Source organism: Fulmarus glacialis, unplaced genomic scaffold (assembly GCF_000690835.1).
Source record: "Fulmarus glacialis isolate BGI_N327 unplaced genomic scaffold, ASM69083v1 scaffold3814, whole genome shotgun sequence".
NCBI classification, from domain to species: Eukaryota; Metazoa; Chordata; class Aves; order Procellariiformes; family Procellariidae; genus Fulmarus; species Fulmarus glacialis.
In genome coordinates, this window is record NW_009205931.1 from 31,149 (window position 1) to 42,629 (window position 11,481).

The 11,481-nt window shown below is 39.9% G+C and overlaps 1 protein-coding gene across 1 annotated transcript; it reads right to left on the reverse strand.

Moving 5' to 3' along the window:
• Positions 1-2,543: 2,543 nt before the first annotated feature.
• Positions 2,544-10,954, reverse strand: IDS (iduronate 2-sulfatase). Its single transcript, XM_009575556.1, has 8 exons — positions 10,822-10,954; positions 9,584-9,761; positions 8,593-8,681; positions 7,145-7,345; positions 6,357-6,527; positions 5,573-5,699; positions 3,873-4,046; positions 2,544-3,165 (listed from the first exon to the last, which is right to left on the reverse strand). Exons 1-8 carry the CDS (start codon positions 10,951-10,953, stop codon positions 2,663-2,665), a joined length of 1,575 nt encoding a protein of 524 aa, XP_009573851.1. The 5' UTR covers position 10,954; the 3' UTR covers positions 2,544-2,662.
• Positions 10,955-11,481: the final 527 nt, after the last annotated feature.

Consider the following 11,481-nt stretch of genomic DNA (forward strand, 5'->3'; position numbering starts at 1 on the left):
TCTGGTGCCATCCTGAGAAATAGGGTCAGCACTGGCATCTCATTTATTTCCTGATGCTTGGCTTGCATCCTCTTCCCTCTAGAGAGAGCACTGTGCACAAGAGCACTTTGCTTTTATTGCTCCTGTTAAGCTCTTTTGTTCTTCAGTGGAGGCTGCTCAGCCTAGCAGAGCCCACAGCTCAGGCTCTTCAGGAGAGGCAGCCGTTTTGTTTGTTTGAAAAAATGTGCCTTCTCCCTTTGTCTCCGCTGGTTTTGCATTTCGTGCAACCAATTCCATAACAAAACTAACTCACACAGCACTTGCAAGAGCAAAGCTTTTTTTACTGCTATGCCTCACCTCAGCAGCAGGCAGAGGGAAACTGCTGGCCAGGTGGACGGCAGTCCTGCTCAGCGACTTCTCCAATTATTCAGGAATGTCCTTGCCCTGAGCACGTGGATACCGGTCTTGATTCACTGGCTGTCAGAGACAATTCTGTTTCATGTCTCCCCCAAAAGATTACTGGATTTTGATTAAGAAAGGTCAAGGGCGGCTTTTCCCTTCCAATATAAAGAGAATAACTTGAGGAAAAAAATACTCATCAGCTAGCACCAGGACTTTTATCTCCACTTGAAAAATTAAATTGCCTGAAGTGAGGGTTAGGGCAGGGTATGTACAAGAATGTTTTCATGCAAATAATTTATCTACAAGTCCCCAAAAAAGATTTTTTTGTTTTGTTTTTTAACAGGTGTTTTAGCAGAACAAAACGCAAAGCTCAGGTAGCCAAGTCTAAGATAATACCCATTTTCCAGATCAATTTTAAGTGTGCATTGTATTACTGACCTAACATACCAGAGATTTAGATTAATCTTTAACACTTCAATACATCCCCCCAAAATAACTTTCCCAATATTTGATTCTCCTTTGAAGGAAAGCGTGTCAGAGATATAATTAGCTCTAGCTGCAGACTCCAAATTGCTCCCTGACACCATTCTCAATAAAACATGTTTTCAACCAGTGTGAAATTGGTATAGCTACATTGAATCTGCAACATGCAACTGCAGTATTTCATACCAGCTGAGGATCTAAGTATACATGCATAAGTGAGGGAAAAATATGTTTTCATCAGGAATAATAATGCTGCAGAACACACAGCATCTTGGGCTGAATGAAACAAATGACAAGTTCATAAGAAATATATTCTTCTAATTGAGTTTAAAGCACTAAATAACCATTGTCTTCTAACAGAGAATCAGATTCATGGTGGGTATCTCTACATTAATTAGGAATAAGACTGTCACATGGATTTTAATGAAATAAAGTTATGTCTGTGGCTTCTCTAGGATATTAAAGTCAATTTATCTGAGGAAGACAAGTAATGGCTGGCTTTTTTTTTTTGTAGGAATTGAAGCAGTTCATTGAGGAAGGTAGCAGGAGTTAGCACTGTCCAAACAAGCTCGTATCTGTTAAGGTACAAATTCTGAGTGCTTCGATTGCCAAGATGGAATTGCAGAAATCCAGTAAGCTGATAGAACACAACACAAATTACTGCCACCACACTAGAGCACAGTGAACTTCGTGGCTGTGAGCATAACACACAGACAGTGCTTAAATAAAATACTCAGCAAAAACATTTTTCTCAGATGCGAACTCCCAAACATACTTACCTTAATGCAGTTGGCCATATGGAAATTTACTCACCACCATAGCTTGGGACAACTAATGCTCCACATCCTGTGTTGCTAAACGCCACACTAAAATCTTAAAACTAAAAGGGAGGCTTTTAGCTATCCTAGTCCAAAACCAAGAGTGCCAAGCCCCACTTAGCACCTAAGAATGCAAACATCCAAGTTTGTCACTGGACATGACAACCCTGAAGTGCACTGAGCAGTTCAGCAACTACAGCAACCAGCAAGCTACAACAGCTAAAAGTTTCCACCTCTTTTCACCTTGGGGCCCTACTGGACCAATCCTCATGAAAAAAAACACAGAAGAGCATACTGGTGTTACCTTAACCCCTCAGTCTTATTTAGTGTTTCAGTGATGAAAGCACTCATTTCATACACATTAATTAAAAACTCAGATCCCCTCCTGTATGATAAGCATTATGAATCTCCAAATTAAAGCTTTTATTTAAAATAATTAAATTTTGAATGAAACACATGAAGTTTCTCTTTTAGCTCTAGTCAGAGGTAAGGCTGATGACAGCAGGCACCTCAGCCCTTCACCATTATCAAGGTCTCCTTGACCACTCCAGCCCCAAGTCTCCCAGGTAAAGTGGACAGGACCTGTTTACTGACACACATTCTCTGCACAGCCTTTCAAACACAGAAGTTTCTCTTTTTCCACCTTTCACACTACCAGCTTCAGCACAGATAATGAATTTTAATTCTTCGGTCACTACAGAAGAGAAGACCACAGAGATGTTTCACACTATGAGCCTGCATACCCTGTGTGGCCTTTTCAGAAACATTGTGAGCTTGTGTTTGAAAACACAACCGCAGAAGTTCACTCTGACTATTTCAGTGTAATAAGGGCTGTAACAAGACAAAGGCAATAGCTAGTGTTTTGATACAAACAGGATTTTAATTCAATCCAAGTGTTTTCTGTACAACAGAAAGGTTTTATACAAAAAAAGGAAGCGTTACTTCAGTTGCAAGAACACTCACAAAGAAGTTTCTGAACCCTACCGCTTCAGGAAGCCAAGAATTTTTTTGAAAAAAGAACCATGTGAGGTATTGTTATAGATGTTATAATCCTGGTTTGGATCAGTCTCCACCATGTACAACTCTCCTGCATGGACATCCTCAAAGTCAGCACTGAAGTTGTTAGGATTAAACCGAACCCATACAGTATACCTGTAGTCAACTGTACGCATGGAATAGCCCATGATTCTGATGTCTTTCAGCTTCGGCTTGTCTGAGTTCCATTGAGGAGTGTCTGCAGGCCGGGGATATTGGCTGAAAGCAATAGGTTCTTCACTAAAACACCGGTAAGTGTCATCACACCCATCCTTCTCTTCCTCCACCTTCTCTTCAGAGGCATTAAAATACCGGACAATGCTTGCCCCCTCAGTGCACAGTGCAACATGAAACGAAGTCTCTGGGCACACAGGAGGAACTTGCAGGCCAGCAAGTTCAGCAAGCGTTGAAAACAGAGACACAAGCTCAACCACTTTTTTGCTTCGCCCTAGAAGAAACATCAAAATACAAGTTATGGAACATGATGGTTTGACAGACACCGGTAGAACGCTTTAGAAACTTATTCTGATAATTAAGTTGGTGTTTTATTGAAAGTGCTTTGCACTGGATTTGTGGGGTAACAAAATCAAGGCAATTAAGGTGTGGCAGTTAGCTCTGAAGATGCTAGTCTATGCATTTATGATGTATTTTTAACAAGAAAATTTTTGCACTTATGTTTCTCAAATGTGCAGCCTTCAGGACAATAATATTCATTACTTTGAAAAAGAACTCTTCAGAAAGGCAAAGGAAATTCCAGTGTCAACAGTTTAACACGAGAGTGCCTCCATCAAAACAGTTTCCAATGCCACCATTTTAAGTACAGATGCTACACAGAGAATGTTTACTCATCACTGTTGGAAAGACAGCAGCCACCGGTACAAAAGGTAGGTCAAGTATCCTTTTAGGCATCTACACCACACGAAAATAAAATCACCTGCTGGAGTAACGCAGACATCTAGCTGTTTCCACTAAAGCATATCTAACCAAAGCAAAAGTTTGTGTCCAAGGATTCCCTTCACCATCTTGTTCCTCATCAGTACAAGAAGCACAGTTAATGACACTGACTCAAGCTGCCTGTAGGCAAAGTATCATTACATCACCACTTCTCCTTTACATATATCTACTGCAAACAAAAAATAAATGCTGGAAATTTACCTTGAGGTACCAAGCCTAAAATATGGCTAAAAGGGTCAAGGTAGGGGAAGACCCTCTCTCCTTGACTAACAGAGGAAGTTGTCATTCCTGGTACATAAAACATCAGCGGCACACGGGTAGCAACATCAAAATTGCTGTATTTTGCCCATTCACCATGTTCTCCCAGGGACCATCCTAGATGACAAAGAATACAATTCAGAGCAGATATTGGGTTGTAATTCAGTAGTCATTTCTTTTTTACTGTAAACTGACTCTGGTGGTTGAGGCCACTAGTCTATTATCAAGGTTATATTAAAAGGCAAATAACGATCTGTATATTTAAATATAACAAGATTTTTCTCCGATATGAAAGCTATTTCAACTGCCACCTAAATCTTGCAACTTGATACTCTTTTATTAAGGAAATAATTACACCTTTCCTTATTTCCCCTACTCTAGATCAGAATTAGGAAATCAGCATTAAAACAGCAGAAAAGAGAACTGGGGTGTGTCACAGTGCCTGCAAGAGTCTCCAGAACAATTCCACAAAGCACTTATTTAAGTTTTGAGCAGCTGCCAGCTCTCCAATACTCCTGTTAACACTGAAACTGAACATCCCTTGGAGCCAAGGCTGCTATCTATGCCAGACTGCCACATCAGGATGTTACCCCTGAGGAAGCAATAGAGATCAAAACTCTTTAGCTTTCCTCTTTCTCTTGGAAGAGATGCCAACATGACTTCCTTCCAAGCAGATTTATTGCCAACTTCACTTTGGGGGAAGACAAAAGAGCTCTATGATAGCTATGTTAACACATGATTTTTTTAATCACTTTTCTAGCCATGGCACTGGAAACACCAACTGTTTACAGTTAACCACAGCAAAGAAAAGCAGAATTCAGTTTACAACAGAAAGTCCAAGTCAAAGTGCAAGTCAGAAGGAACATCTAGAGTCACTTTAGTACCAGAAGTTTTAATCCCATTGCTGTACAACTCATAAGGGCTTGTTATACACACACACTCACAGAAATCAACCCAAATTAATTAAATATGTGACTTTAAATTGATATTTAGCCATACCCTAACCATCTAAAGTCAGCTAAGCCATCCCCCAATTAAAGGGATCATGGGGGAGGGGGGTATTTTAATGAATATTAGAGTATTCAAACAAACACTAAATGCTTGAGGTATTTGTCCCACGATTCAAATTCAACTTTTTACCACCAGGATCCAAAGTGTGCAAGACCTCAATTATGAAGGGAGTGCCATATTGCTATCAGTTTAGATGCTCTGCAAGCAGCAATGACAAGTGCAAGAAAACACACTTCAGCAGTTAATGAGAAAGCCTGCCACCCACTGTACCAGATGGCTCTCTACAAATTGTAAGGGGGGAGGAGTGGTCACTGTCCTTTCCCAGCACTGTTCCCAGCAAGAGTCATTCCTTGGGTAGGAGGTGGGAATACAGCAAGCTCAGCCCAGTGTCCTGGCAGACGGTCTCATCACTCACTAGCAAACCCTCAATCTGATTAAAGAGAGGTGCCTGCAGGAACCGCGCAGCCACAGAAGCCTGTGTCAGTCCATTTAATTAGAGACAGACAAGCCAGATACACAACGTATGGTAGCTCTGCTGCACATTATATAAACACACACTTGATTAATATGCCAGCACTGAGTTGCACAATTAAGTTATTAACAGTGAGCTGGAGAAAGATTTAAATGCTTACCATGATCAGCAGTAAAAACTACTATTGTGCTGTTTGAGAGTCCTACATCATCCAACGCATTCAAGAGCAGGCCAACTTGCATATCCAGGTAAGAAACTGCTGCATAATAGCTCTGACGAATCTGCCGCTGCAAGTTAAGAAAACAGGAGAGAGGAAAAAAAAGTTAGCTTTTCCCCAGACACACACACAGGAGAACCAGTGTAAGTAAAGGAACTAAAGGATTTTACTTGTAAAGCTTTATTTTTTAAGTGTCTGTCGCCTGATTAATGTCCCAGAAAAGGTAAACAGGGAGGGGGCAGTTAGAAAATTGTACTATCTCCGAGAAGTTCTTTCAAGCAAGATGTTGCAAACTAATCAGTTCTGCTTCTCTCAGGGTCCAGCCAGTGCATGTTATTTTGGCATAAGCAGTGGAAAGTCAAGGAAAATCTTGCAAAAGAAGACACCCTGAGTGGTGGCTTGAAACAGATAAACAGATTCAGATAATGAAAACAAACACAACATTGGTAGCTGCTACATACATTCCCTTATATACAAACCAGGAGCACATACTACTATCACCAGTTGATGGCTGATCTCTCCCTCCCCACCCCCACTCCCTGACTGCAGTTACAGTGAAAGTTTCTCTACAAAGCTAGAGGTGACAGTATGCAAGGCAGGGTATTCATAGTATTTGCAAACTGACAGTTGCTGAATACCTGGGAACATCTATGAGCATTTGAACTGTTCCCTTGCATTTGAACAAGTTAAGGCAGTTTGACTTCAGTGCACTGTATTGACAGCTTACCTGGAAGTCATCTGGAAGCGGTCCATACGGGAAACTAACATTTAATGCTTCCACATCATCCCTCTGTCTGATATCCGTCCAGGGGTTGTACGCCACAGAAGGTAGTTTCTCAGGCACCCAGGGATCTGGGGCTAATGTGATGTTTTCCAAGGGATACAACTTGAGAAATTCCTTTACAATACAAACACACATAAAGACTGCCCTCACCTCTAAGGTCTGTTGTAAACTTTGTGTTGTAAAGCAGCAACCGTTTCCCCTTGCATGACCTTTTAATATTCTTACAGTTTACAAGGCTTCACTCCCCCTCCCGCAGAGTGTAAAAGGTAGCAATACTATGCTAGTCGGCCCCAACCAATTCCTGAAAAATACTGAGTTAGTAAGTACCTAAAACCAGCCTCCTGTATCTCAAAGCAACACTGAAATAAGAGGTCTAACATCACTTCCTCCAAAGTGAGTAGGAGCTTTGCCACCAACTCAAACAGGGGATGCAGTACAAGATCTTCTAAGGCCTCATTATCTCATACTCCATCAAGCCGAACACCATCTCCATGCAATAGCAGTCACTATTACGGTGGTAGAAGCCTGGCTTTTGGCTGAGTGGTCACAACTCATTCTCATTAAACATTCTGAAATGCCACACAGGCGACTGCTAAAGTTACACCAAATCAAGGCTGGTTTTCAGCTTGCTTCCCAGAAACAACAGCAATAAAGTATTTGTGGAAACAGCTTTGAAAAGCAAAAGCAGCACTTGTCTAAGTTCCTTTCCCTGCAGGCTCCAGTTTCCTCACCTGCGGGTACCTCAGTGGGATATGTGGTTTGTGGTAACCGACAGCCAGGAAGAATTTTTGCTTGTTGGTTTTCATAACATTCAGTAAGCGTATGGCCTCTTCAGTGCTCTGAATATCAGGCAGAGTACCACTGGGCATTTCTGCCACATCCACAGGACACACCAAGTTAGCATAAAGTTTTCCATCTTTTCCCCTACAAGTCTTCAAAAAAAAAAAAGCATTGGTTAAGTAACTTAACTTCTGTAAAAGCAAAGAAGAAATCCTCTGTTCCATAGCTTTCAAACCAATTTGCTTCTCAATCCTTCTACCAACAAAAGACTGCAGATTGGATACAAAAAGGAATTTCACAATTTCTATGAACACTAAAGGTGCCGAGTATATTGATGACTGAGCAGACAGCTTCAGGAGTTGAAGAATGCAACTTCCATGTCTATGGAAAAGCAGAATCCTGTCTAAAGCTGGGCAGAAGACTAAACGTGGTCATATGGGAAAACACACAGTTTCTATGATGAATAGAATCTCTGATCTGTTGGTAAGAAGGCAGAATTTGGTTACACTGTACACATGCATTTTTACTCCTTCTCATCCCAAGAGCTCATAGAAAGCTGCCTGGAAGCTACTGACTTAGTTTCTGAGCAAATGCCAGCAGTGGCTGATGTATAATCAGTGAAGAAAGACAAATTAGACTAAGCGGTTGCCAGGAAAAGGTGGCCGCAGCAGGGTGTTTGGGAGAGTTGCTAAATGAACATTAAGAAAAGTATGCCATGGATGCAAATACTGTTGTTTTCAGCAGTAAATACAAGAACAAAGCATCACCAAGGCTGTCTGTAGCCTCATGGCTGGAGCTCCCAGCTTTGCAGCGTATAGACTCCAGCACATGATGCTATCGCAATGTTTGCATAAACGTAAAACGGATTCTTCTGGGCACACAAGAGTAACAAACATTCTAGAAAACTGAATCAGATTATAAAGTTTCAGAGTATTTAAAGATTATTTTAATTATGACCTCCACCCACTCAGCCCTGAGCTTTTTATTGAATTGATTTAAGTTCATCAAGTCTACTGATGATGTTTTGTCACTTACTAAGCAGAGCAAGAGTAGTGTGGAAGTTGACAACTGCACTTTTCAGATAAAGGAATTCATGACCTCAACACAAAGATCACTCCTTCTTGCAAGCACTTTTACATCTCAGTAACTTAAATTTCCAAATACTAATTTAGAAATACTTAAAATATCTGCAGGATGGGCACATGAATTAACATGACATACAACTGAAGAGATAGTCCTTCTTTTGGAAGACTAAGAAACAGAGTTATCAAACTGGACTAGCAGTTTCCCTGCACAAGGCTGCAGTCTCAAAAACCAGAGTATAGCCTATGCTTGACACAAAGAACTCGGTTATATCCTGAAAAAACTTCTTTGTTAGGGTCCCACAAATCATGCTTACCTTATCATTTTCATACTTTTCAGTTGAAGGATGAAAGGGTGGAATGGACCAACTATATGGGTAGTCATCACTGTAATTGGATGAAACCCCTGAAAAGGGTAAAGACATTAGAAATGCTCTAACAGTTCACCAGGAAGAGCTCAAACACAAGTTTAACTTGTTTTCAGTTGTTTTGGGTTTTTTGGAGGGTTTTGTTTGTTTGTTTTTTAAATACACTAAACAAAGAAACATTTCAAATGATCTTTGACAATTGAGAAAAAGAAAACCAAGAAATAAAGTCAAAAAGCTTAAGACAGACGTTTTTCCCTGAAATACACCTTTTACTGGTGAGGGATACTCAAGCCTCTTGAAGAACCTTACTTCAGAGGACAGCAACAAAAAATCTACCAAAAAAACAGGATTAATAACAGTCTTCATGTACATCCTTAATTACCTTTACTATTACCTGGAAGTTCATACATCCACACGTTTAGTTCTGGGGTAAAGAACTACCAAAAAGAGGGTCAGTATTACAGTATTTTTCAACTCAGTAGTGTTACTGCTTTTTAACTAGTGAACTAATTTCCTATTTAATTGGTAGTATTAGTCATACATTCTATATCTCCTGATCCAGACAGACAGCCTATTATGAAACATGAAATCTGTATATGCAGAACTAAGACAATGAGGCTGTTCAGTAATTTCATCTTCAGTGGATACCTAACTTCCAGACATATTTTTAGAATGTTAGACATTTATTCCCACAATCCCTAGACAAGATGTGAAAATATTCATTAAATAAGTCATCTAATATATTCATCTCTAATGCCTTAAGATTTAAAATTAAGATTTAAAGACAACCTACAGTCATTGTACAATCTGGCTCATGATTATGATTTAGGTTGTCAATATAAACAAGAATCACACAGTTGATACTTATATGTAAAGTCTATTTGTGAGAATATACACGTTAAGCATGCATATGTTAAGCAGATGACAACTCAAACCGTACCAGGATGAAAAACCTTCCCCACAGACAGCGTCACGTAGCCATTCTCCTTGAAATACTGGGGCAATGTGGAATAGTTTCCTGCATGTACTCTCCAGTAGGAGTAGAAATCATACAGTCGGGTAGTATCAGGTCTGCGTCCAGTAAGAAATGACACTCTACTGGGAGCACACACGGCTTGCTGAGGAGAGAGCCAGCCAAAAAGAGAATCAATTCGGAACAAAAAGCAAAACACACGTACGAACTGACTTAGGTGTGGCTGGACAAAACATCTGAGGGCTCAGGAACTGCAGTGAAAGCATTTCATATCACTTCAAGCTGGAATGAACAGCATCCTTACTAAGAATATCAACTCCCAATTGCAAGCTTTTAGCAAGATAAACATTTACCTATCTATAATTCTTCCTCAAATAACCAATTCCTAAGTGCTAAAAGCTTGGGTTATGCAGCTAGCAGCACACAAAAAAAAGTCAGGTTGCGTTAAAGACAGTGCTTTTGACATCTAGTAGCTCATACTCACACAGAATTAAGCAGAAGTGGCAGATGGACTGTGCTGACAAAAGCCCAAGCCTAGGTGATCTGGACTGCCTTAAGAATAATGAAAAGCATAAACACACAGAAGGTCCAGGTTACAGTCCAAAAGCCTCACCAATTCTGTTTCAGATTGGCAAGAGCCAAGAGTTATTGCTTTAAAGTCCTAATCCCTAGTCAGGATTAGACTCAAACTTCTAATTTCTCAGCAGAGAGAAACCTGGGAATGTAGACATCCTATGCAAAGTACTCAAGTAAAGAGCAATTAGTGAGATTTTGAGTCCTATAATTAAGAGTGATGCTTACCACACAAGCTGCCCCTTCATAAAAGTCTACAGAATAGATTTCCTCAAAAGAAAAAATTAAAAAGTAAAAAATAATCTTTTATAAACAGTAGGAAAAAAGAACTCCAATTTAGTAAAACAGCATTTTTAAGCAGCACTTTGCTGCTAACAGTGAAAATGTTTGAGTGACATTACACTCCTCCAAGGGCTACACAAATATCATTCAAATGCCCTGTTTTCATTTTTCTTACCTTAGTAAAGATAGGTTCACACAGTACAGTTCAGCCCAACCACTTATTTTCTACTGGAAATACTTAAGGTTAATAAATACTTGCTTTTTTCCAATGGTCTGCCTAACACCTACTGTGATAAAACTAGTAGTTATTTTGCATAGAGAAAACATTTTTATTAAGTTATTTAACTCACCTGTGCATATGCATTGCTGAACACAATACTTTGAGAAGCAAGTTGATCAATGTTTGGAGATTTCACAAGCTTATCTCCGTAACAGCCCAAAACAGGACGCAGATCATCCACAACTATAAACAGGACATTCATGCCATCTATGAAGAAACAGAATTAGGAATATATTAACTTGAGCTCCAGTAAGTAGAGGCTACTTTATGCAGATTCCTTTATGTTTTTAACCCTGAAGTATACTTAAGAGAAAAATTAAAATAAATAAAATCAGCAAGAACATCTAGTATCTTTGTAAGGAAATGTAAATACTGGGATTAATTCCTTCAACGTGTGCTAATTCTTATTTGGCCTAGACAGAACTACAGTGGTTTTCACTTCCCTTCCTATTTCATTGCTTCCTCCCATGGTATTTTCTTCAGCTGCCTTGGCTACAGAAAGGTGGTGTAAAATAAAGAGGTGTTTTATAGTTCTACCGACTGCTGAATTCTACAGCCTACAAGCTTCGAGAGGGGTGTTAAGCCACAGGTAAAACTCAGACACTGGTACGCTACACAATCCTGCTCCAAACAGATACGAAGAAAGCATTTTTCAAAAATTAATTGCATATCTATATTTTTAAAACGCGCTCCTGGGCGGCAAGCTGTACCATGGCTCAAACAGCGCGCG

Coding starts and splice junctions, on each gene's coding strand:
- IDS (XM_009575556.1), bottom strand. CDS start 10,953: ATGAATGTCCTGTTTATAGTTGTGGATGATCTGCGTCCTGTTTTGGGC. Junction 8,682..9,583: donor GGGGAAGGTTTTTCATCCTG/GTACGGTTTGAG, acceptor TACCCTTTTCAG/GGGTTTCATCCAATTACAGT. Junction 6,528..7,144: donor TCCCACTGAGGTACCCGCAG/GTGAGGAAACTG, acceptor TGTATTGTAAAG/GAATTTCTCAAGTTGTATCC.